We start from the raw sequence: 27602 nt of genomic DNA on the forward strand, positions 1-27602 counted from the left end.
GTCGACCTTAACATGCCCCATTAATATTTGGTAAAGAAACTTCAAACGTGAATGACGGTTTCTAGTGGATAGAGGTTGAAGCTTAGCTCTGGTTAACAGATCTGTTACTGATGTACGGTCATAGCGATTATATATAAATCGTACTGCTCTTTTCTGAATGGATTCCAGTTTATCAATATTTGTTTTGGTATATGGGTCCCAGATAATTGCAGCGTAGTCTAACCTGGGCAGAATAACGGATTTATACGCAAGGAGACGTACAGTGGGGGTGGATAGTTTCAGTGCTCTGCGGAGAAAAAATAGTTTACGTTGTGTGTGAGCTATGACTTGGTCGATGTGTTTATTCCACCGAAGGTCACTTGTTATTAAAAGGCCTAAGTATTTGTACTCGGTTACCACACTGAGGTAATTGTTTTTATAGCCGTAATAGTAAGTTAGGGGCGTTTTTTTGCGAGTAATTTTCATTGCTACTGTTTTTTCAAGATTAAGACACATCTGCCAACTTTCACACCATGACATAACCTTCTCAAAAGCTTGATTTAGGAGTAGCTGATCATTCGAGTTTTTAACTTCGCGGTACAGGATGCAGTCATCGGCGTAAAGTTTAATTTTTACAGGGATGCCGTCAACTATATCATTTATGAAAATGAGGAAAAAAAGTGGTCCGAGTACCGAACCCTGCGGGACACCAGATGATACAGAAACTCTACCCGAGCAATGTTGATTAAAAGAAACCATTTGTAGACGACCAGTTATGTATGATGAAATCCAGGATATTAGCTTAGGGTTTTGAAGTACCAAATTTAATTTATAAAGCAGTTTATTATGAGAAACCGTATCGAAAGCTTTGCGAAAGTCTAGAAAAATAGCGTCAGTTTGATTACCATTATTAATAGATGTCGCAAAATCGTGTATAGTTTCTACTAATTGAGTTTGTGTAGAGAAGCCTTTGCGAAAACCATGTTGTCCCTTGGTGAAGAAGTTTTGTTCTTCGAGAAATACTGAGATGTGTTTATGTATTGCATGTTCCATTAGTTTGCAAGCTGTCGAAATAAGCGATATGGGGCGGTAATTTTTAACCGTAGATTTGCTCCCGTTTTTGTGTAGCGGTGTAATCTTAGCTATTTTCCAATCTAGAGGAACCTCGCCCTCCTGCAATGATTTCGAAAACAATACATGAAGGTACTTTGCCATCCACTCCGCATACCGCTTTTGTTTGCAGGGTGAGCTGGCCACATTAGCAAAAATCTTCACAAAAACCATTAAGAGTAAGAGTGAGATGGAGAGAAAGGAGGTGAAAGGTGAGACAGTAAACCAGGTAAACCATACATAATCATCATAATCATCATTATCATCATCAGCTTGATTGCACCCACTGCAGGGCAAAGGCCTTTCCCCCGTTTTGCCAATCAATCCGGCGCTGTGCTTGACTGTGGCACATTACCCTCACAGATTTCTTAATCTCAACTGTCCCCCTGACTTCCTGCCTTCCCTTCGTAGGCTTTCCTTCCCTTGGAATCGAGTCTGTTACTCTTAATGACCTCAGGGTTGCCGTTGGATAGAATTGAAAAGGCACCAGAACTCCGACCAAATGTAGCCAAAGCAGCCATGTCATTTGATATTATCGCCAAATTTGTAGCCAGATAGAACAGGTGTGGTGTTATGAACAGTCTTTACTATTGGTGAATAAATAAAACCATTTTGAATAAGTAAAACCTGAAATTTACAAGTAGCCAATAAGTAGCCATGACACCAACTGGAAATTTTCGTTGCCGAACAGGTCAAAAAGTAGCCGATTCGGTACAAAAGTAGCCACCAGTGGCAATCCTGCACACCAATGATGCTGCACTGACATAATATGTAAAAGAACATGGCTGTATGCTGGTTAGATTGCTTTGGTTAATAACTACAAATAATCAGAAGACTTGTACTCTGTAGGGTTGTGCAAATAGTGAATTTTAGATTCGAAACAAATTTGTAGTGAATTGTAATTTTGGTCGAATAATTTCAAATCGAATTCAAATAGCATATATGAGACATAAAAAAATGGGCATATTTATTACGACCTAATTAACCTGCAAAATATTTTTTAATGGAAATAGGGCCTCTATGCAAATGCCATTTCTTTTTTCATTCAAAGAAGTTGAAACTGAGTAGTAGCAAGATTTGACTTTCAGCAAAATGCAAGTCATAAGTCTTAAAGTACGCAAAATTTTGAAATTTATTATACTTAGAGCATATAAGCTGTCATAACATGCTTCTAAGCTTAATAAGATGAATTGATATGAGGGTAATACTTTCATTTAATGGGGCCGCTCGACTTTCAAGTAGCCATGAAATGGATTCACTAAAGAAGCTTATTGCCTCATGAATTCACTGCCGCTAAAATTTTCAGAATTCCTCCAGTACACGCGGAGTTGCAAAAATTTCTCGCCCGCTGCAAGTGCATTCTCTCTTCTCGTACCGATGAAAGCACTGCAAGCTAAGCAGGAAGAGACGGCATGGGGAAAGAAAATACGTCACGCATGCTTTCCGAGCTTGAGGAGTCATTTGCCGAGAAAAGAGAGCAATTTTCAGCTGAGTTTGATAATTTATTGTGAATCGCACGCTGCGTGCCGCGCTATAGCATTTGGTTTGTGTGTCCTCCGTAGCCTCGACTACGGATCGGCAGCCTTTTCTGACAATGCTCAAAAAGTGTTGCGGGGCCCCTTAAATTTGTAGGGGGGCTTCACAGCAGAGAGAATATCTCTTGAATAGGTGTTTTTACGGTTTAGCACTCCTAAACTACAGTGAAACTACCTTAACAAGCAGTACATTCGGATTAATATGCATCTATTCGTTCCTTGCGAATACTTCAAAATTTTCAATAATTCAAATTCGAATAGAAGCAAATTCTAATACCTTACTATTCGTTAGAATATTTGAAGCATTCGAATATTCGCACAAGCCTAGTACTGTGTTGTACCTTCTCAGGTGTGAACTCAGCCTTTGCTGCTTTCTGCAGCAGGGCCTGGTCTAGAGCCCATGTGCCACACACAGAGCCTTGAGCAGCCGAAAGACTCAGTGTTGCTGGCATCCCAGGCTGAACAGACTTTTCAGCGAAATTCAGGAGCACCTGCAAGTTCAAATGACGATCATTTTATGAGTGTAATCTATGCCATACACATCATTCATTGTCATATTGTCAAGACAATATGACAAAAAATGTCGATTGCTGAAGAGACATGATATACTATGGCAACGCAACCATCTGCTACAATATCATCAATGATCTCATTTTACTAGCATGCAAGTCTAGCCTGTTAGTAAAACATGAGATATCTGGCCAGTGTACGCATATGACTCGCATGTGGCCTGACAGACTCCAAAGCAAGTACAGCACACATAAATTAGACATGATATTGTTTTCTTTAGTATAATACTGACTGCTATATGCAATTTCTCATGATAACTGTGTAACGTTGCTGCAATTTTGGCCACTATATATAATGGCTTTGCATGATGCAAGTGTAATTCAAAATTACACTGATACAACACGAACGGTACAGACTGGAAATGAAACTAGATATGTTATAAAGCCATAAATTTCCGCATTTCAATTCATCAGTACTGTATTTTTCAGAGAACTGCCATTGTGGCAAGACTAAGAAATACCTACATGCAAGTCACCAATATGCAAGTCACTCAGCAAAAATGGTTGGGGCAAGCTGTAACGTCAAGAAACCACAACCATTATGGCTTGCCTGAGCCTGAATGAGCCGTTGGTAATACGGCCAATTAAATTTAGTCAATGATGCAAGGGTAACAAACATATTTATCTTGTTGAGCAAAACTATTGTTAAGAAATACTGTTTCATCATAACTTTATGTGGCACATTGTGTAGAATGGATGCCATAAACAAAAAAACATGAAACAGTAAGCAGGAAAACTCTCACCTCATTTGAGTTGCACGGCTTGACCTCCAGTGGAACTGCATCAGCAATGACCTCTCCATTCGGGTGTGCATAGTACACCATCAGACGAGCAGTGGGTGAGAGACCCCAGCTAGGTTTCACTGTCAAATTAAACTCGGAGACAGAGTATCCAGACACTCTCATGCTGCTAGACGAAGAGTCGAGTGGTATTCGGTAGGCTATGTCATCCCATGAACGTCTTGGCGACAGTATGCCCTTGTCCACAACTTGGTGTCCAGAGACAACCTTGAAGAGCACAATATGTCGACAGCATATTAATGACCAAGAACTACAAAACTTCGTGTCGGATAATCTAATAGATGCTGTCCAGTCGTATTTTTGATGTCACAATCTCACACGAAAGCTGCTCTAATACCTCTGTCCTCTAAAACTGGCATGCTTACATGATCCAAATTTTATTGTAACTGAAAATTAATGGTAAAGAGACATAAGAGACCACCTTTCAACAGATAGAGATCGCACAATGCTGCAAGTGTAATCCAGTATTGAACTCAAAGACAGCAACTACAATTTTAATGTGGATAATTCACCACGCTCTCTGTATACAATAAAACACTACGCTCGAAGTGTTACTGTTTAATTCATCTAGAATGAGTACCAACAAAAACAACAACAAAAACACCAAAGCTTGCACGAAGTCGTGCAAGGCCTGAAACAGCGAAGCTGGATGACTCTGAAGTGAAATATGGTTGCTTCTACGTTGTTGCTGGGCTTTAGCTTCCTTCAATTACTGGTTACATCGGTCTAGAAATCTTGAAAGTTGTTTTCTGCCCATCTGTTGCCTTCTTCATATTTAGCGGACTAGCAGTGAGTCGCGAGACTTGTTGTGGGACACACTAACAAAGTTTTTACAACTGCCTTAAACCGCTTCGCTGTTAAAACTCGGAATAGTGATCTAAATGGTCGTAATGAAGCCTTAAATAAGCACTACGGTTGGCATTAATTTTGGATGTGCATTGGCGGGTTAACTTTGATCACACCTTTCAATCACTAAAGCTTCATTCAAATAGAATGTTAACCTCTAACAAATAAAGAAGTGATGATTGGCAATGCCACCAGTACATGCATGAACTGCTGTGAACTATGTATCAATAACATTTATGTGGATCTGCATGCACATATTACTTTGCACCTACACATCACTGCATGTGAATGTGTGCACCTTTAACCTACAGCCTAATGGAACCAGTGGAGAGTAAAGTTAAGGAATGAAGAGGGCACGTTATTTGTGTGTTCCTTAACAGTAGTATGCATGGATGTCAGCAAGGGGGTGCGAAAGGAGCAGTTACTCCCCAAAAGCCTCAACAGTACTTGCCCTCACCCGAGCTACACCAGAGCTCTCCACCTCCCCCAGCCGCAATGCAACACTGATTTGCAGCCCCCAAGAGAAAGTCCTGCCGACGACTATGGTGGTATAGTAATTATGTCATAAAGGAAAAGGAATTAAAGCGGTTAAATACTCAACTCAACACAGGTGGGCAAAAAATCAACCCGCCCAAACAAAGCAAGTTGATTTCTCATCCACTTTATTTCCCTTCCATTCATGTCGTAATTACTTTAGCACAGTTAAAGGCATAGAAATTATGTCTCCTCTATCTTCCTTAGGTTTCATTAGGTAGTGTCTAACAAAAAGAAATGAGCCCCCTGTTTCAAAACAACTGTGGCAATTTAGACATTCACATGGTTTGTGTTAGGTTCATAACACACTGCTGCTGCTCTTAGTATCACTCACCTGATAATATAAGGTAACTCCTTCAGGATGGTTTCTGAGCTTTGTATGATAAAATAAAATGGAAGTACTTCTGCTGCACTCAAGCTTTTCTGATGGAACTGATATGTGTAAATAGCGCCCCGACATGGACGTCCAGGCTCGAAGGTGCATTCGTGACACAGGATTGTTCCATTTTCCACCATCAGATGTAGCCTACGTGAAATAAGGAAGACGCATGAACTTTACACATAAGAAGTCATAATTTGTGCTTCTTAATACTTTGGCACTGCTTAATACCATATTTGTTTTGAATAATTGCAAAAATCAAATGCCGCAGAGTTTGAAATTGTCTTTGAAATCTCTTATGTTTCTTTGTCAAATTTTACATGAAAAAAAAACGCCAGGCCTGTGCAGAATGCACAGCACAGTCAGAGCGAAAGCTGAAAAAGTGGCCTTTCAGAGTTTCGTTAAAAGGGCCCTGAAACCCTTTTTCAAGTAACCATAGAATGAATTCACTGGAAGAGCTCATTGCCTCACAAATTCAATGCCACAAAAATTTTAAGAATCCATCCAGTGCGAGTGAAGTTGCAAAGGTTTTTCACATGCTGCATTGCATTCTCTCTTCTCTTGTCCCAACGAAAGCGGTGGAAGCTAGGCAGGAAGGGGTGGCAGGGGCAAAGAAAAACGTCACGTGCACTTCGCGACCTTGAGCACTTTTTTTTCTTTTTTTTCTTCGAATGCGCACCTTCTTCAGTGTGATCGCGCGCACACGTGTGAACAAGTAACGGCCTCCCGCGGCGACCTCTGTAACGAGCGAGCGCGCCATGTTCGAATCAGCCAACGGCTGATAGATGGGCTCACTACGTGTGATTGTGATTTGTCGAGAGAAGAGAAAGCAATTTTTATCAGACTTTGATAATTTATTGTGAATTCCAGGCCGCATGCTGTGCTATAATATTTGGCTCGCGTGTTGTCGGGAGCCTCTACTACTGATTGGCAGCGTTTTCTGACCATGCTCAAAAAGTGTTGCAGGGCCCCTTTAAACACTCTTCGGGTAATGCTACAAGCACACTTGCAGGGTGCCCACAACGCTATAAATCATCATCATTATTTTGTAGTGGAGAGGCATTCACTATGCCATCCTTCGTTGTTTTTCGGAGAAGCGTGCTACCCACTACATACTTGCATAACATTTTGTGCAATATTTTTATGCTGTGGCTGACGAACATGAAGAATTATGCCTGAAGCCTTTGTAATGGCTCGGAGCATTTGATGACCCACTCTCTATGCGATTCACATTGCGTAACACCTGGTTCTTCCTTTGCTGTTCTAAAACGCTTTATTACTTACATATTCCTTCCCCGACATCAAGCCTGCCTAAGGCCAATTTGTAACAGAGTTTTAAGCACCAGCATCGCGCTGTAGTAGAATACTGGGCTGGCACACAGGAAACCCGTGTTCGAATCCCGTTGCGTCCTTGGTGTTTTTCATTTACTTAGCCATTTCTTATTTCGCGCGATAGTGATTACGGACACCGGCGGCGAACAACTATGGAGCACACAACTCTTGTGATTTCATAACAGCTTTCGTTGTAAAATTTAAATTGGGTAATTTACTTACTTGTAGAATTGTCAAAAATGTAACATGCTACAGAAAAGGGGGAGAAGGGCTCTATGCTATTGTTTTTACCACATGGACGTTCTTTAACATGCATCTTACACAGGCATTTTTGCATTCTGAAGCTATCAAAATGCGGCTGTAATGGTCACGAATTGAACCAGCACCCATTGTAATACACAAAAACCTTATTGCGTTTTAGCACAAGAAAGGAGGTAGCTGTGGATATTACTGCAATCTCCTTTGTGTTACAATGCAACAACCAATAGCCACTGTGTGTGTACAGCTATTGATACATACTTTCCAGACATGCCAAGAACCGATGTGCAGCAAATAAATATGCAGGACAAACCACCCAAAGCCAGAACAGAATTTAGAGCATGTCTCTTATTGGGTTTTTGCATCAATGTCTTTAGGCTGCTACTGTAGACTATAATGCATCAAAAGTGCACCATGAACATGACTGCTCTATTTTTCACCTTTTTTTTTGTTTTAACTTCTGACAGCTGCCTTCCATTTTCCTACACAAGTAAGAGGATGCCTTCTCTTTCAGTTTTTGATTTTCTTTTATGCATCACATATCTTTATGTTTTAAACAGCTCTCCAAATCTTTGGAAGTCAAAGCTTAGACAGTTACACTAGCGTTAACTGAAAATACGAAGAAGCTTAGATCGGCATTGGATATTTTTTATTCTCAATTATGTGTTACTTTGAAGAGAGATTGGCCAAATGTTTTTTTTTTTAACAAACACTTCACAAGTGCCAGTTATTAAGTCACATTGCTTTAGGCTATTCTGTGCAACAAAATAAAAAAATATTAAAAACAAGAAAGCAACAGTTTTCTTGCAGTTGGAAAAAAAGAAGTATAAACGAGCACTCACAGTCAGTGAAAGACTATTCAGGGTACCACGCATTCCAGGAACAGAGAAGTGAGCTTGCCCCTGAGCATCTGTTTCGTAGTCTCGGCACCCTGTCGCAACATCATCTGTGGATGACACACGCTGGCATTGTGGTTTTCTGCGTGCACTGCACCGAACCGTTGGCAGTGATGACGCAGAGAAGCAGACACTGACTCGCTTTTCAGAGGCAGGTGTGCCATCGGGATACGTCGCCTGAACCTGCAACCACAACACAATATAAACTTGCTCAGGACGAACTGGTGGTTTACTTGGTTATGAATATCTGTATGATTCTGGCACACGAAACCTTCTTAACATTAACCGACTGCTGTTTTCTCTGTCAGTCTGTGTCAAGAAGATTTTGCGTGCCGTGATCATGCAGATATAACACAACATTCAACAGAACATGATACTGCAAAACTCTGCCACAGTGAAAGAAATTTTCAACTATTCAACAAGCATATACCTAGTGATAAGGTTATACAGTTTTCACCGATAGATGCTGAGATAGATCTGTTGATTTCAATTTTAGAAATTAGGCTTACTTTGACAATTGACTGACTGCTATATTTGAAAAGCAGGCTTTCCTGAAAGGCTGCATTTATACCAGATCTCACTTTGGACTCGCTCTTGCATTTATTTAAAAAGCACAAAAGCCCTGTAAAAGGACTTCAGTGCTTACCGTTTGGTAGCCCTTGATAGTGGAGAGCAAAAAAAGTACGCAAGTGACTGTGAAAAAGCAATTCTGCTGACCACATCCCCCATAAAGAGCATAATAAAATCAAACCAGTCTGCTTTCTTATATCGTATCCATTGTAAATGTAGAGCACAACTCTTCTCAAATGTGAATCAAAACATGAAAGAGTGCAGCTAGGTATCTGATGAGACTATCTGCATGGTATATATGTGCATTCATTAGTATAAACCAACTCACTCCCAATGCACCTTTACAAGGTGATGGCGTTATCACTCAATCCTTCTTAGAAAAAGTATGCGAGGCTAATGATATGGCATTTTTGCTACTTGCAAAATAAGCCACGCAGTCAACACATTGGATGTGCTTGTACTACAATCTTATCCAATGTAGAGAGAGACCTTTATAGCAATAGCAGTTATGTGGACACTCTCTATGGAATTCCGCTGCCTTCGTTATGTTCCGCATAATGTAAAAAATCGATAACATTGCCCCTGCACATTGTATGTTCTAGTCTCAGGTAAAAGCATGTGAGCAGGGGCGCAGAATGCCTCTGAAGCAGTCAGATGAGCCGGCCCATCTCTGTTGCTCAAACGGCACATGTAATAACATTCCCTTGCACGTTAGACATGTTAGACCTGCCATTAAATGCTTAAGCAGAGAGGAAATTCTCTGAGCGTCTTGAATAAGCGTGAAAGAATGCGAAGGGGGTGTCACTCAAGCAGCAACTGTGAACTTTGATTCTATGGGTGCAGTTGCGATTTCTGGCAGAGGCACTATCTCGGCAGGCTTCAACAGACGTCTTTCAACATGAAAAGACCATGCAGAGTCCACTTCAATCCTCGGAGCAGCCATATTCTCTTACAACAGGGTTTTGTAGACGCGAAACTGGATCTAAAAGGGTTGGCTGCCAACCTTACTTCATAGAACATTACAAATTGTTGCTGTCACATTCTCTGCTTTGCCCTTGCTGTGAAACTGATTTTTTAAAGCAGCATGTCATTACAGCGTTTACAAGTGTTACAAAACTTTCGAAGTTGTGCTCTCACCAGTCCCCTGTAGACTAGCCCAGGCTTGAAGTTAGGTACGGAACGCTTTGTGACAAAGCCCAACGTGAATGGTGACCAGACAAACTCTTTTGTGATGTTGGCAGACACTGCCTCTCCTGTACAATCAAAAGAGAAAGCAACAACAAGAACAAAAGAGCTTAAATTGCAAATGTAAACAATGCATACATTGAAGAACTACATGTACGTACTTGTACATACAAGTGAAGAGCATGAGTCTAACATACACCACTCGAAATAAAGGATTTCATGCTTCAGAAATAATAAAAAAAAACAAAGACAAGATGGTGTGCATGTCAGTACCGTTTATCAGTGCATCAACTCTGGGCAGTTAAAGAACATTTGAGACATAATAAGTAATTACTCAAGGAACTCAACAGTTGCTTGAATTAAAAATAGCCAGTGATATCACTACATACAAATTAAACTTTAACGGCCAGTTCTGCCAGACTAATTAGAACTGGGCAGTATTAAAAAGAATGCTTAAAAGTCTACAACAACCTACGCAATGATGATTCATAATGGGCTTCAATGAAAATAATGCATTTGTGTAATATGTATACAGTAAGCAGCACATTGCTAAAATTGACGGTGTGTCCACAAAGGTAACTTGCCGGGCAAGTTAACACACAACTGTAAGCAGGTGTGAAATGCAAGTACTTGTTTCCTTTCCTGTTCCCTCTCTTGTAGATAACAGGTACCAACAGCAATACGAAATAATGATGACCCAAAATTAACATTACAAAGAGAGGACTGCCAATCAAAACATTGGCCAGCCTGTCTGAGGTCCCTTATACCTGTTTACCAGGCTCGTGCAAATGTTTGAATGCTTCAAATATTCGAATGTAACATCCTGTAAATGTAATTTCATGGCAGTAAAGGAGTGCTAAGCCATAAAACAACCTGTCTAAAGGTTTATTAGTTTGCATTAAACCTTTTGTAAAAGTGGTTTCACTGCAGTCAAGTAGTGCGAAGCCATGAAAACAGATATCCAAGGCAACTCCACAGTGCCACAAAGCCTTACTTTAAGGTTCTATGAGCCTATTACCCTCACATTGATTCATTTTTTAAAATTTAAAAGCTTGTTTTATTGGCCTATATACTCTAAGTATAACAAAGTTTAAGACGTAACATATTTTACAGGCTATCACTTGCATTCTAACAAAAGTCGAATGCTGCTACTATTCAAAGTTGTTTCCACTTTCTTCGATGCGAAAAAATGAAATTTGCACAGGCCTCATCTCAATACTTAAAAAATATTATGCAGGTTAGTTAAATCATAACAAATATGTCCATTTTCTTTATAATATGTGATATATATATATACTATTTAAATTCAATTAGAAATTATTCGACCAAAATCATTATTCGCTTCAAATTCGCTTAGAACCTAAAATTCACTATTTGCACAAGCCTACTGTTTACACTTTTATTGAGGCAGATTCCATTTAGGATCCCATCTTTACATTAGGTAAAAGTAAAGTAAAGATTTGAAAAAACACATAAAAAAGGAAAGCCAAGAGTACACATGATAGATGCTAGAATAATATTTGCCATGCACTTTTGTCTTCATTTTTTGGTGGTATTTTTTCCAGCCTATAGCTACTGGATGAACCATTCAATATCACTACCTGCTGCTGTGTGCTGAACCAGGTTAGTTAGTCCATAAAAAAGAGAATAGAACATCATAAAGAACAAGATGTAGAGAACAGTTCCGACACAATATATGTACATAAAACATTTCACTTTTTGCACTGTTCGTTTCCCTTAGGGTCGCGACAGCTAACTCACCTGTAGCGCTGTCCGCAACCTCCGCTGTAAGAATGAGAGGACGACGATTGATGTCCCTATTGGCAAAGAGGAGATGATTGCCATTGACTTCAAACTCATGGCAACCTCTAATCTACACTTAAAGAAAAGACGAGGGCAGAGTGTAAACATGGCGGCACAAACTGCTTCTCTCTGCAATAGATATTTCATTTTATATCAATCAGCTGTATGCAAAAAAACTATTCAGCCCCATTATGCACATTATGAAAAAGGACTAAACAGAATACTGGCTGAACTATCGCAAAGGAGTCATCTGCAGCTGTTGTGGGGCAAGTAGGGCAAATTTAGACAATGCTTTCTTTTTCAGAACTTTTACACAACTGCAAACCATGTGTGAAAGATTGTGCACTATAAATTAAGACCCCATTTTAACAGCAACATCAGTGTGTTAGTGACGTTAGGATCAATTAGCATTTTAAATGCGAAGCATTTATCAACAAACTTCAGCGACATTGAGCATGTCCGTCCGTCCGTCCGTCCGTCTGTCCGTCCGTCCGCCCGCCCGCCAGCTCGCCCGCCTGCCTACCTACGACTTTTAGCTCTCCTAGCCGTTTCGATAGTGGTATCGATACCAAAATTTGTATGGCATAACAGGACCATATGACGAGCATAAGTGACTAGTCATAACATGAAAATAAAAACACACATGTCATGATTTACATTTCATGGTATTGCTGCTCTTGCAGTAGTTTCATTCACATGACATTTTACAAAACTGGTATGGTATGACATGACTGCATGGCGAACACAAGTGACAAACCCTAGCATTAAAAGTCATGACATGCATGTCATGTAACAAAATGACTACATGCCACACTCGTGATGCGCTCACGGTTGTTTCACTAGCTTCGCATATACCAAATTTTGTATTACAGGACGTGAATGGATGACGAAGATATGTGACTGGTGCAAACATGATAATCATGAGATGTGTGTTATGTAACAGCATGATTACATGCCACATTCATGATGTGCCCGCGGCCGTTTCGCTATCTTTACATATACCGAAACTGGTGTTACTGGACATGAATGAATGACAAAAGTAAGTGACTGGTGCAAACATGATAATCATGACATGAGCGTCACATAATAACATGACAACATATCACGCTCACGATTCGCTCGCGGCCGTTTCACTAGCTAATAAATTAAATAGACTTAAAAAAGGCTGCGATATTAAAGACTGAAATGTTGGGTTAAGTTGCGATCTCCAAACTTTAACCATCTTGCAGCCCTTGTTAGAATCAAAGAAAGCACCTACCGGTACATCGATGTCAATGCTGGGCAACACCTTTTTTAACTCGGAAGTCCACGGAAAGCGTTTGTATGTCAGCTGAGCTCTGAGATGACCGTGCACGGGCTTACCATAAAAATACCTGTACAAAGACACATCTAAGTCATGGAACATGTATTTTATACATGTGCACCTTTATGAAATCAGGAGTATAAGAAACAGAAGCAGAAGTCATACCTCGCACATATTTTCCATGTGCTATTGGACTCCTCAGGGAAAATGTATGGTGGTGCAGTGATATCAACAGAAAACTTGGGCAATGCTACAGGAATGTAAAGAAACAACATGAAAGCATGTAGCAATACTTTGTACAATACTCTCGTATAAACCAACTATGCATTTTTATAGTATCTGAGCCAATTTTGGAATGAACAGCATTGAGCCTAAACAACAATTTGCTCAATTATTAAAAAAAAGAACTTAAGGTGCACTAAATAAAAGTAAAAGGAATATTGTAGATGGAGGTAGTTACAGCATGTCAAGATTTTTTACTTGTTCCCTAACTAACATACCTAGAAGAAATACTACTCAGCTTAAATTCTAGAGAATTACCAATCAGCCATTTAATATGAAACAAGAACAATAAAGTGCAGTGACTTTAAGGTGAGTACCAGTTTCCTACAAATATAGAGTCTATTCAAGAAGCATATCATTCCAATGTAAACATGATTTAATATTACAGGATGTGTTAAGTAGTACAATGACATGACATGGAGTGAGAAGTCTCAGAAGAAGAAACAAATGCAGTGAAATTGTACAGTTCAAGTTCCTGTTGTAATGCCAAGATAAAAATGAGACTGGTGCCTTTTATACACACTCAACAAAGCTTAGTTTCATGCTTTATGCAAAAAAAACAACAAAAAACAAATACATTCTCGGTTATTCCAAAGCAATATAGTGATGAGAGATATGTCCTATTTGCTATTATAAGGTTATGTTGCAGTTCAGCATTAGTTGCGTTCATGTCGCATTATCTACTCATTGAATAAATAGTACGTAACAAGTGTTCAAATCCTGTTCCATCTGACAGTGCCAGCAATCATCCCCATTGCAGACAGCAACTCTGTGCGCAGGCAGGAACTGTGCTCATAGCCAGTCTAAGCCAGATATACTATTGATGGAACAAAAAAAAAAAAGAATAGCAGACAATTAAACAAACTTTATACGATTACTACTGTATAAAGCTTTGTGAATAAGTGTCGTTATAGACTGACACAAACCAGAAAACTTAAATAACTTGGTGGTTTGTTGTGCTGCATTTTAGAGGAGATATTATGAGCCCTATCGTAATAGCGACAGAATCAACAATAGCACCAAGAGGACAAACCATAACTGCCCACTTGGAATGCCTGGCAAGTCGTATGGTCAAAGATTTGGCAGCAGACGGACCACTCCCCCAGCTGAGGCTCATGGGATAGTTGTTTTTCCAGCTGTACGATACCTGTGGATGTGGACAAGCGTGAATACAGTCACTGAATCGATTGCTACGATAAACTCATCTCCTACAATCTCAAAAGCCTTACTTAAGTTGCCCTAACTACCAAAAATAAAATGCGGAATAATGCAAGCTCAATCAAGTAACTCTGTATTGCACTCTATTTTGCTGGTAACTTGTAGCTATAACAGAGTTACTTTTTACACAATAATGACAACACTGTCAACCATCCTGACATGTCTTTGAAAATTTAGTTGCATGTAACTATTTACAAAAAAGGAAAAATATTTCTATATCAGCCGAAGGTCACAACCCTCCTGGTTATGTCTTGCATTGCGTCAGCACAGAGTTCGTAGAGCATCAGATGCGTTATTAGAAGGTCACAGATCCGGTTCCTTACAGCGGCAAATAATATTTTCGTCTACTTTACTTTCTTCTCGTTTATGTCATAATTATTAAAAATAAAATACCCTATACTTTCCTTGGCATGATTGTCTGTTAGTTTCCATTAATACTGCATCTAACAAAAAAAAACAAGCCCTTCAATTACCGCTTCTTTCCTTCTTAACCCAGCATGACAGACGAAGCAAACAGAAAGCGAGATTCACAAAAATGCCATAGTAGTTAGAAAATAAGGAAAAAGAAACAGTGATTTACATACCTGCTGACATTGACACATTGTGCCACTGAGAAATTTTGAAGTGCATTGGGTTCTCGATCCAGATTTGGCCAACCTAATCACAAGAAAGCGAGGTACAGAGAGATGTATCTTGACACTTCGCTGAAATGTGTAATTAATAGTTGCTAAGTGATGCCGGCCTCGTACTCACATGCTCTGCGAGTGGAAGCTTCCTGAAGTCAATTCCAAGGACACGAAATCGAACTGCAAACAAAGCTCACTTAACTTTGCCATTGAAATTTTATGCCCACCTAATCGACGCTCCCTAAAGACAAGCTAGAACCAGCATAAGCGATGTCATCAGGATTATCACAGCAGCCTTTAAGTGGTGCTGGGCTAGTACAGTTTGTGTTCAGAGTTAATGGACAACAAATTTTGAGAGAAAAGCTGAATTTTCATGCCTTTTTGGGCATGCAACCTTCAAGTCCGTAGGACGCTTTAAGGACACACATGCCACGTATGGGCATGCTTTATATCTTAAGTATTGCTGCTACTGAACCAATTCGCTTTGCACTGCAGTGATTCACTGCTTCAGAAGAAACTGTGAATGACTATACTTTACATATATGTTAAAACTAGGCATTCATTCATTGAAACAGGATTACTTGTTAAAAAAATGCATTTTAAGACCAAGTTCCTGCTCCACAACTACATTACCAAGGCGTAACAGCAGTCACATAATGATAGTCTCACACATCAACAGTTGTTTCAATTTTACGCGGTCTCATTCTCAGTAAAATGTTTTAGTTAGAGGTTTACTGCATACTTGTGCTTACTAATGACAAATTATATCACATTGCCGTGATAAACAAACCACTAAATGTTATGGTTTGCAGGACTTACCCGTTTCCCTGGCCTTGTAGATGGGCTTATCAGTCTGGATAATGGTGACAAGCTTCTTGTCGGTTTTCTTAACGATGGCAGGCACTGTTTTCTCAAAAGAATAGCTGCCGAATTTCCCTGACACTTGGAGCACAGTGTTGAAAGGCAGATCCTTGGGAACTGGTAATGTGATTACTTCAGGTGAATCTGCAAAAAATAACTGCGCTCTTTGACTCCCGATTTGTGCACGTACGTCATAGATAAACTAAACCACCTTTTGAATGTAGTAACGAAATGCTTCAACTTCGAAGTACAGGCACCAGTGACCATTCAGTACAAATATTATTGAACTGCATGCAGCAGAAAATTTACAATTGCATGTAAAAAACACCCACAATTTGCTTGCTCTCTCCTTCACAATGTTATCCAAACTGTACAGCAAGCAATTAATTAAGCTATGCAGCAAGAGGGCATGCATGCAGGCAATCTTAAAAGCTGTTTGCCATGTTGCATAGATGTCATGAGAAACCACAAGGTACTGTTCCAGAGGCATTTTTTTTTCTAAAAGAGCCAAATGCAGAAACCGAAACTAGGCTAAATTTAACTGGAACGCAAATCATGCCTAAGTATCTTCAATTCCTAGAGCAGTTATAATCAAAATGGGGCAATTCCTTGTTGTAACATGAGCTCAAGAAGGCAGTTTCTAATAAAAAATGAGCCAAGTATTCCAGCTGTTTCAATCAATGTGAGCCACGTTCAAGTAATTATCACTGCACCAACAAACATGATCAAAACAACCAGCATTGTCCCATCCAAAATGTTTCATTTGTGTCTTAGTTGCTTTGTTATCATGTTTATGTTCTACAATTAGGTTGTCTAGTGTGAGTTGGCAATTACTGAAAGACATGATGTTCAATGACAAAACTTGATTGTGAAGAATAAGAGGCTGACCTGCCTGCTTCTTTTTGCACTTTAGTGATTCTTTTCAACTTTAGCTCAACAGTATCTTGTCCTCCGTTCACTTCAACACAGTATATTTGCAATAAAATAGACATGAAATAAAGATATTGGGCATCTATCTATTCCTTAAAGAAGAAGAAGCGGTCAGAAATGGCATGGCATAAAACTAACTGGAACACTTTTTAAGGCCTCCCATAGATGCCATTAACAAGAAAACATTGATGACAGTCCAGAATAGTACACCTTTTCCAGGAAGAACCACTCGCTCTTCAAGTCTAATAATCGCCATTACACCTATGCGTCGAAGCATGGCACCGACAGAAGCACAAGTATGATATCAATTTTATCATAAAATATTGCTGTACCGTACATTCGAACCGTTTTACACTTATTTTACTAGCCAATTCATGTCCTAAAGAAATGTTTCAATCTATATGAGCCAAATACAAACTTTACTCCACAATACTGACGATATTGGGCCACATAGATTTTAGCAACAATATAGATTTGTGTTACTTATGGGAGAGGAACATACTAGCAAAAAGTTCTTTGAGCAGGCCAAACCATATTGTCAGTACAAAAAAAGTGCATTTTCCCCAGTTTCATTTAAAGTTCATTTCGCTCTCTTAGAAAAAAAAAGAAACGCCTCAAAGGTTGTGCCACAAGGTTGCACGAGGTACAACCACAATGTACAAGGCAGCATTATACACGTGCAAACGGAAGTAGCGGTCAGTGTGGTCAAGCAGAAAAGAATACAAGATCCTCCAGGCCATAACAAGAGGTGACATATCCACCCCTTAGAACAACTCTTTCTCCCAATCAATCCTCGTATGTATATTCTATCATACGCATGACCACAAAAGGAGGAAGAAAGCATGTCTTCTCTGATAACTGTAAAATGAGCTACACTTTGCAGATTCAGAAAATTTTATCTTAAGACATCCATGAAGCAATACAGTCCAGTCACAAGGTTATCTTATTACTTTTTTTTTGACATCAGGTGCTGTACTTTGTTGTTTAGTGCCAGTGGGGGGCTGAGGCACTGTGAAGCTGTCATCGGACAGTTTTTTCCTCGGCCTCCTTTCTTCCCCATAAATGTTCCTGTTTTTGGTTGATTGATTGATTAGCTAAAAAGTGTTGGAGGTTTGTGGGTGATTGTATAGAAATTAGATACACTTTATTTTTTTTCTCAATTTCTATGTATGCATAGCTTAATGTATTAGATTTCATACATTATATTCTATGTAAACAATTTTGGATGGCACGCTTTTCACATTCAGATTTATTTTACTGGACGACTTAACTCTGCACGTGCAATTACAAGTTTGTACCTAAACTTCAGCTTCTCACGCAGTATCAGAAGTTATGAGTAACCCTGATAGTTGCAAGTGTAGGCAATAGGATCACCATAGTTATCTATTCTGCTCCCACACTCAAGGCCGTATTCCACAAAGTATGTTGAAGTTCTAAAGACGCATTCAACAAGACTTTAGGAGATGCATTACGATTGTAGAATTGGTCTGCCTACCTCCATCGGTTCGTATGGAAACGTTGGACAAAACACCACCAGGTGTTGCCACAAGGCTGAGTGTGACATGACCACTTCTCGGTGCATTGAAGACATTGAATGCCAGTGTTTGATTCTCTCCAGGCATGAAAGATGAAGGTGTTGTGAGAAGAAATGCTCTATAGGTGAAGTAGAAGAAAACCCTATTTACCAAAGCAGCACTTAGAAACTTCTGTTGTGCCATTAAGCTAATAATGGTGTAAAAGTATGTAAAACTGGGTAAATTGGTAGGAATGCATTATGGAAAGTTTTCAGCATGCACACAATGAATACATCCATCAAGTCATTTTTGTGTGCGTACTGAGAACTTTCCATAACAGTTACTTAATTCCGGTAAAAATAGCCAAACATTTTTACTGCAGCAATGCTGACAAAGATAATGGCACGCAATTTTTCAACTATTCATTCACATACAACATACAACCACTTATTGCAACAGTGATACTTAAATGCTCTATAAAAAAATTAAAAATGAATCACACTTGTCATGTACAATTAACAGCCCAGTCAATGTCGTGGAAAGTTCCAATAATAATAATAATAATAATAATAATAATAATAATAATAATAATAATAATAATAATAATATTTGACGTATTTCGCCCCAAAAGCACGATATGATTATGAGAAACACTGTAGTGGAGGGCTCCAAAAATTTTCACTATCTTGTGTTTGTGGAAAGTTCTAGTGAACCAAGCTACAAACTGTACTTGCATTTGACAGAGAGAAATGTAGAAAGGGGACTGTGACCATGGAAAGCATACGAGACTGGCTGAATTATTCCGTCCAATGCTTTTCGCAGCAATGTCCACGAAGGAAATAGGTTTGGTCACTACTGTACCTTATTTGTGGCATGCAAAAGTGACAAGCTGAATCGCTACAGGTGTGAATGCAATAATAATAATAATAATAATAATAATAATAATAATAATAATAATAATAATAATAATAATAATAATAATAATAATAATAATAATATTTTTTTTTATTTAAGTATACTGCAGACCTTCTTGGTCCAAGCAGGACCGAGAAGGTCTGCAGTATACTTAAATTATAATAATAATAATAATAATAATAATAATAATAATAATAAACGCCAGGCCTGCATGAAAAGTGCAGCACAGTCAAAGGCTTGAAGAACTGCGTCTCTAGAAACAATCATTAACTCTCTTGGGGCTACTGATGAAAGCACGCTTGCAAGCTACCCACTACGCTATAAATATTTTCTGTCAAGCTGGGATGCAGCCACTATAGCCATTATTTCCAAGGCATTACGTGCCCTTTGTTGATCCGGTGGCTGATGACGAAGAATTCTGGCTGAGCCCTTTGTAGTGGGTAGGAAGCATTCAACAACCCATTCATTATACAATTTGTATTGTGCGAGACCAGGTTATAACATTAGCATTATGTGACAATTAGTTGTTATTTTACACATCTACCACGCTATACTACACATGTTAACGCAATTCCTTCCCGACATAATGCCTGTATAGGGTCTCTCGGCCAAGGACTTTCGATCACTGGCATGGCTCTGTGGTAGAATAGGCCCAGGTTTGAACCCCATGCTATACTTAATATTTTTTCTTATTTCGTTTTTTCACTCGAGCAATAGAAGTTATGGCTGGTGATGACGGACAAGTACGGTGCCAAAAACTGCCCTTGTTGTTGTCTCAAATAACTTTTGCTCTTAACAAAAGGTTGTGGTATGAAGAAAAATGCTATCATATTAAACTGCATGAAATACTTTTTGTTTGAAATTTGTGCTGTTTGCATTCAGGAATGGTCACTAGTAATTTCTAGACCAACAAATGGAAATGGGAGTGTCTTAAACTTGATATGGTAACTAAATGCTTCTAAAATTGTCATTTGTTTAAACAGCACTATGCACAAACACAACTCATTTTTCTTTTACTTATTTTAGTGAAGTCTGTTGTACCATTTTGCACTGTGTAAATGTTCAGAGATAAAAAAAGATTGCTCCCAACATCCAGATAAGCATTGCTGAAACTCCTCGAGTTTAAAAATGCATTGACACATCAGCAAGATAGACGCAGTTTCTTACGGATAATATGAAACATTATGAGGGATATGAATGAGCCATCATAAGCAATATGATCCTCCCAGTCTACAGTTAATGCCAGCCTAGATTATAAAATATGTACAAGCTCTAAGAGATCTTCTAGCAAGTCTTCACATTGGTGACAACCGGCCTGTTTTTAGACATTAGCAATCCAACTTTTTGCCAAACACACACCTTACATAGCTTTTCACTACAAATATTACACAGCTGGAAAGGCAACTGTTGTGCAGCTACTGAACAGATGAAATCCCCTACTGCACATTCACTGTTGAAAGCAATGTCACAGCAAGCAGGCTTCCTACACTAAAGCCCTGAATGCATTTGCCTTCTACATCAGAGGACAGCGGTGAATGGGATGTACCAAAAGCAGACGCCTAGTCAAAGAATTAACTAGGCATGCATAAAATATTGTTTCACGAGATGCAAGGCCAACAGCTTTACTTTTTTTTTACTTTTATTCCGTTGTCATTCTTTTTGAAGAAACATGTAGCATCCATGGCACAAACAATAAAATGAGCTAATGTGTGTGCACAGGTCTCAACATAAGCCAGCGCAGTCCCAAGATCCAATTTTAGGCTGGGGTAAAATATTGTTGTTTTTAGCCAACAGATGGTTAACCACAGTATTGTTGTTCTTATCAGCAAGCTAAGTTCTTAGCCAGTAGATCATTGTTAAAAAAAGCATTTCAAACAAGTGAATAGCCTACATTAGATACTGCTTCAAACAAATTTGGCTATACTTGCGCTTCAGAGTATCTTTTTATGCTTTGCCATGATAAGAACTAGGGTTGCATTACAGCAAGTGGGCTCAATAGTGTTTTAGGTCGCACTTTTATGTTGTGTGCCGCGTCTGTTTTGTATGCATGTTTTTCAATTTCTGCATGTCAGGCACCAATTTCTTGTGAACCGTCTTTACCTGTCATGCCACTGTAACACATAGGACTTAATCCATGCCATCAAGTGAAACAGCCTGTACGATTGATTTGATTGATTGATATGTGGGGTTTAACGTCCCAAAACCACCATATGATTATGAGAGACGCCGTAGTGGAGGGCTCCGGAAATTTTGACCACCTGGGGTTCTTTAACGCGCACCCAAATCTGAGCACACGGGCCTACAACATTTCCGCCTCCATCGGAAATGCAGCCGCCGCAGCCGGGATTCGAACCCGCAACCTGCGGGTCAGCAGCCGAGTACCTTAGTCACTAGACCACCACGGCGGGGCGAAACAGCCTGTACGAAAATTGGGGTTCCTTAAGTGACACATAGTCACACACTTCTCACCACAAAGGTGTGTATATATATATATGTAGAGAACCAAAAATAAAGAGCAGAATATTCGTACTTCTTACTCACAAATATTAAATTTCCTCACCACAATAGCCAAATTAGGATGTTTGGTTTTAGACACAGTTAACCTGTGTGTTTAAGTGAAAATGAAGAGCAGCAGGTTGTTCATGTGGCTTAGACCCATGGAAGAAGAAAAAGAAAGGATGGAGCATTATTACACCATGCAGCCAGCCTTGGCGAGCCACCCCGTTTTGAAGCCAGCTGTGTCGGCCAAACATACGACCTTTTGCAGCGCGATCCCGCAAGCAGCAAGGCTTGCTGAAAGTTTGGGGTGTGGCACTTGGTAGCTTTTAATCGAAACACACTTGTCTGTAGCAGACCGACCAGCTCACGCAAGAGATTAAAAAAATGGAACACCACTGAGAGTACCAAGAACCGACGCATGTTCTGACGTTTTGGTCACGCATTGGGCCAACATCATGGGCTTTACTCGGGTGACCTGATTCTCCTTCCTTTCCTTTTATTCCTCCATGCTTAGACCCCTCTGTAAGCATTCACACGGAATCAAAAAGCAGCTGTAAAATATCCAAGAGTGCTTTATTGGCAAGCCTGAAGCATTTAGCCAGCATATTGTCAAAAAATGAGACTGTATAAATGTCTCGAGAAACGAATGTTAAATATCACAGGTGTATTAAAAAGGAATCAACACGTGTAAAGAATTCACTAACGCTTCGTTGCACCATAGCCCGATAAGACACCTTCGATATGAACACTGCATACAGTAAGCACAGCTGTGACAAGATGAACATAATGAAATAAATAGTACTCTGGCAGTGGCTAAAAGAGCATTTATAGGCTCGACACACAACTTTGCAGTAGCAGTGTGCATAACTACGCGAGTTTGTGACAAATGTCACACCAAAAAGGAAGTAAATTCGATAATGCACAATGTAAGCACATGATTAACCTGTTCTATTGCACAAATCTTATACTAGATAGATTGCATTACCCGTAGCAAACTGCACACAGAATGCTAACGCTTATTTGGACCCAGCCACCAACAAAAATAAAGAAAATTATATTTCAAGGCACGGCATCGAGTGAAAGCTATTAAGAAGTGCTTTGCACTTGCAGTGAAACTACCTTATGCTCAAGTGTACGATAGCGTTCTGCCGTCGGACCATAGACGGATGCTGCATCTGCACTTGGCTTAGCTGCCAAATGGAATGGTTCTGCTTCACTGATCACATTATCAAACGACAGTCCAGGCTCCGCTTTCTTGTATGAACCAAAGAGAGCCAGATAGGCTGCACCAAGACATGCCGCATTTGCAGAAGCTTTCCCAAGTGTATACACTGAGGCACCGAACACATCAGCCAAGACCTGAACGATTCCAGGATTTTTGGAGGCACCACCGGTGGCCAGCACTCTGCCACCAGTAGTGAACCCAAGGCGTTCTGCATGAACACGTTTAGCAAGAAATTGGCCTTCGACAACAGCCCTCGCTTCGACTTCCTGGGAAAACTTTGCAACCCTCTCGTTGCTCTTGTTGAACTTAAAGTCACCTACCACTGGTGGAAGGATCTCTTTCAAGTCAAAATACATGCCGATGTTTCCGAAGTTGCCGCGAGGTGTGCTGTCGATGAGAGATGCGAATATGTCCCAGGAGCCTCCGGCACAGTGGTCCCTCACTCTTTGGCGGGTCAGCGAGCCATTTTTATAGCACAACATTCCCATAAAAGCGTCACTCGCGACGGGATTCACCATGACGTGGCCTTCAAGGGCTGGCTTGGCCTCGCTCAGCCACATCAGCACGGTATCGCTGGTCCCAAGGCTGACCAGAAGGTCGCCGCCCCGGAGACGGAGCCCGGCCAACGACGCAGGGTTGTCCCCCGTGAATGCAACCACAGAACAGTCGGGTGGGAACCCGTAGCGATCCACGAAATAAGGTGCAACAGTGCCGAGCACTTCGTGAGACGCTACGGGCTCGCCGAGCTTGGCTTCCAAATCTGGCGCGCAGGCATCGAGACATGCGCGATCCCAGCGGTGGGTACGTATATTCAGCAAGTTCATGCCAGAACCGTCGCTTAAGTCAATCGGTGCGTAGCGCCCCAGGAATAGCGTTGCGCCGAAACTGCTCACCAGGGAGATGCGTTCGGTGTTGGCGTACGCGTCACGTTTCGTCTGCCAAATCTTGGCAATTTGGTTGCCCGTGAAGCGCTCAAACGCACGCGATCCGGTGATGTCGGCGAGATACTGCGCTCCGCCGACGGCCGTCTCGAGGTTTCGGCATTGGACCTCGGTGCTTGAATCCATCCACACCGGGGAATCTCGAACGCTGAATGCTCCCTGGAGTTGATCGTGAAGGAACTTCGACGCGTCCAGATCCCTGAGCATGTCGGAGGCGCCCTTCCTCCAATAAACACTTCCGTGTTGCTGACCGCTCCCGGAGATGGCCGCTACGGTTGCCAAGTCAAGGCCCGCTACCTTGAGGCGCTCTAGCAGCATGTCAAGCGCTTTCACCCACATGATCGCTGGCGCCGTCACTGTCAGGGTGTCGCGATTCTTGTTCACGCCGTTCTGAGTGCGATATTCAGGCAAGTCATTGTCGAACTGAACCGCCGCTTCGCAAACCACTTTGAGCTTGTCATCGATCGCCAGACCTTTCAGCTGCTGCGTGCTGAAGTCGAGGCCGAGGTAACTTTTGCCAGTGCCTTCCATTCTTGGCCGAGTTGCTGCCGCGTTTTACGGAGCGTCGATAAATGAAGAACGAAGCGAATTTGGAGAGCTCGTCCTCTTAAGGTTCTGGAAATCTGCGCATCTTCGCTTAGTATCAGTGGTCTCCTCTCTGCCTTGACGTTGGTGGTCATAGAAAGATACGCGCGATACGGCGGACGTGGCTGTGAAAACAGGAGAAGCTGAGTTGGCCGTCGTGCGGGCCAAAGAAGCTCGTGGAGAGGGAGAACAAGGAGCGGTCAGCGCGGAAGAAGCGAGACAAGAAGAAACACATAAGCTGCGGGGACCGGGAGAACACAAAAAACAAAATCAAAACTCAGCTGGCGCTCGTCGCGCCCTCAAAAAAAAGCGGAGCATTAAAAGAGCAAACTCCTCGGGATTATTTCACAAAAATCTGGTATAAACTTACAAATAGACCGACTAAAGTTTACTGAGTAAGCCTTTAAGTTGTGCCGTAGAGTTCAATGACCAAATTTGAACTATGCGCCATGTTTTAGCGCCATTTTTGACGCGCTTGAAAGCAATGCCCTTGAAGTTAAGATAAGCATTCGTAACGCTGTTTAATTTTGGGCTTTTTATGAAAGCCAAAAGCAAAAAATGAAGTGCTCGTGCCATGGCTCGTGGTGGTGTTCCGCGCTTAGTCCATACTCACGATCACCTTCAAGGTATCAGTTTGCAACTATCGCGCATTACAACGTAATAACCCTCCTCGCTTGATCGAGATATTTTAATTTATGGGCCTCTTAAACTCTGGGGAGTTGTTCGTGACAAGCTGAATGTATGCAAACCGTATATGTCGATTCACGAACTGTACTTATTGGTCGAAGAGTGGCGCGAAGCCGCGAACTGGACCCATGCAAGTAAGTGGTCTGTGCTGGAACATTCATTCACTGCAGCGGCGAGTTACCGCAGAAAGTTTAAGCAGCAAGTTGATTAGCTTACGGTTTCTTGGCAGCTCCAACACTGTTCCATCCGAGGATGCAGTAGGTGATCGTCAAATGCGTGAGCCATCGGAGCATCGTGAACTCGCTGCGGATCGAGCCAGGTCGACGCACTGAATTGTAAATTCAAAACGAGTTCTGCTGGACACTCGATGGACCGCGCTGTGGCGCGTATGAAGGGCTCAGAGCCGGTCGGTCGTGCGAAACTGCGCGGTTGCGGTGAAAAGCGAGAAAGGAAATTGAAGATAGCGAGCAGACGCCGCGCACCATTGGCACGGTAAGTGCCCGGCGGCGGAGGAGGCATATCCCTAGCGGCCATCTGTCCTATCTCACATGTGTCAAATGACGGCCGCCACAGACGCTTTATCTGGCACAAAGAAGCGCATATTGCTTTTAGCGTGGATGCGCGTTGCCACAGAGGGCTCCGTTAGAGTGTACTAGGACGAATACCGTCTCTGCCCGGATGGACACATGCTGCAACGCTTGTTTTTCGATCCCCCAGTATGTTGAATCCAAACACCGGGTAGCCACGTCGAATGCGTGCCAAGCTTTACACCACATGTGATGGCCATGTCCAACGGAAATCTCTCAGTTAAGTGTTCCTATAAATTTCGTTGAAGTCCAATTAAAATGTATCTGCGCTCGCCGCGGTAGTCTAGCGGCTATGATGTTCGACTGTTCGTGAGATCGGCCGCATTATGGTGGAGGCTGAATGAATGCCCGTGTACTTAGAATGTGCCTTAAAGAACGCCACATGGTCAAAATCTGTGGAGCCCTCCCATCCCTCATAATCGTGTTGTAATTTGAGAGATTTTAATTTATTCATTTCTGTACATGTAAGAGAAAAACAAAGCAATAACATGAGGCTAGAGATCGAGCCTGTCGAAGGTATTGCTCTAAAACAAATCATTTGGACATAAAACCCCAACAATTATTGTTATAGGTCCCCATTGGCGGCGCCAGGATTGTTTAGCTGAGGGGCCATTCAGGACAAGGGAGTTCCTTCAGGGAGGCTGAGAACACATGCGTTGTGTTTTGACTACGCTTGCTCTTTGGGGGTGCGGGCTCCGACCCCCCATTCGCCCCACTGGCACTGCCCCAGAAAGTCTCTCAGGAGTAACCCTCGCTTATTTTAAGACAGACCAGGTTGAGTGTCCATCTCATTCATTGAGGAAGTGAAAAAGAACCTCTAGAGCATGGTCGAACGGAAACTCTGCAACTTATTACGCCTCTGCTAACTTTGTTTCACCACATCTCTTTGACCTGTATGATTGCTAAAGCTGGAAGAGATTAATTTTTTAATTCTGCCGTGAGTTGTCTTCACGAGGGTGTCAACAAGATTATTGCTTGAGAAATCACCAGTGACTTTACGTCTAGCAGACTTACAAACCATATTCACTTGAGTGTAATGCTAATTAATGAAAGAATGAGCCATCATATGATAACACGGAAATGTGAAAAGGAAGTATTCAGCCACCTACTGATTTTATTAAACTACAGTGTATATAATATTCAAGCTTGCAGCACAAGTATGATCAGATCTGTTTCAAGACGTATGCGAAACACTTTTATGAGTATGCTTTTACATCTAATTGGCTGTCTTGGTGTGCACAAACATACGAAGGTACCTAAAGTACAAGTGATTAGCTTGTGCACACATTTGCAGAGAACTATGTGTGTGTATAGTGGGTTTGTGTGCATGCAAAAGCACACTATATCAATGTCAAGTTTATTTCAATAAGTTTCTTAACTTGCTTAATGGTCTACAGCTTTATAACTTGAACTAGGTACACATTATTTTTCATGCCACAGGCAAAACAGTTGTTCTGCAATAAAATGGGAACCACAATGAGCCGTGAACACAATTATGTGGCTTGCATATGAATTTTTGCCCAGAGTTCTTGGTGCAAACTTACCATATGAATACCACCTCCACCTTGTCTTCTTACCAGCAGTAAACTACGTGTGTGGCCACCCTTAAATAGATTTTATATGCTTTTCTATA

At 41.0% G+C, this 27602-nt stretch overlaps 2 protein-coding genes across 2 annotated transcripts in view; both read right to left on the reverse strand.

Annotated features, from left to right (window-relative positions):
- The window catches only part of LOC119167384 (alpha-2-macroglobulin-like), a 54138-nt gene extending 28293 nt beyond the window's left edge, over positions 1-25845 (reverse strand). The window contains exons 1-14 of the mRNA XM_075890618.1: positions 25599-25845; positions 18512-18669; positions 16045-16230; positions 15353-15405; positions 15184-15256; positions 14415-14528; positions 13265-13349; positions 13055-13169; positions 11755-11866; positions 9946-10061; positions 8185-8421; positions 5708-5899; positions 3937-4200; positions 2966-3115 (exon numbers count right to left, since the gene is read on the reverse strand). Of these exons, the coding sequence (XP_075746733.1) occupies positions 2966-3115; positions 3937-4200; positions 5708-5899; positions 8185-8421; positions 9946-10061; positions 11755-11866; positions 13055-13169; positions 13265-13349; positions 14415-14528; positions 15184-15256; positions 15353-15405; positions 16045-16230; positions 18512-18669; positions 25599-25675 (1932 nt within the window). The 5' untranslated portion in view covers positions 25676-25845. The remainder of the gene's footprint in view (positions 1-2965; positions 3116-3936; positions 4201-5707; positions 5900-8184; positions 8422-9945; positions 10062-11754; positions 11867-13054; positions 13170-13264; positions 13350-14414; positions 14529-15183; positions 15257-15352; positions 15406-16044; positions 16231-18511; positions 18670-25598) is intronic.
- Positions 22499-25068, reverse strand: LOC119159753 (xylulose kinase-like). Its single transcript, XM_037412600.2, has one exon. The coding sequence runs from the start codon at positions 24639-24641 to the stop codon at positions 23031-23033; it is 1611 nt and encodes a 536-aa protein (XP_037268497.2). The 5' UTR covers positions 24642-25068; the 3' UTR covers positions 22499-23030.
- Positions 25846-27602: the final 1757 nt, after the last annotated feature.

This window comes from Rhipicephalus microplus, chromosome 1 (assembly GCF_043290135.1).
Source record: "Rhipicephalus microplus isolate Deutch F79 chromosome 1, USDA_Rmic, whole genome shotgun sequence".
NCBI classification, from domain to species: Eukaryota; Metazoa; Arthropoda; class Arachnida; order Ixodida; family Ixodidae; genus Rhipicephalus; species Rhipicephalus microplus.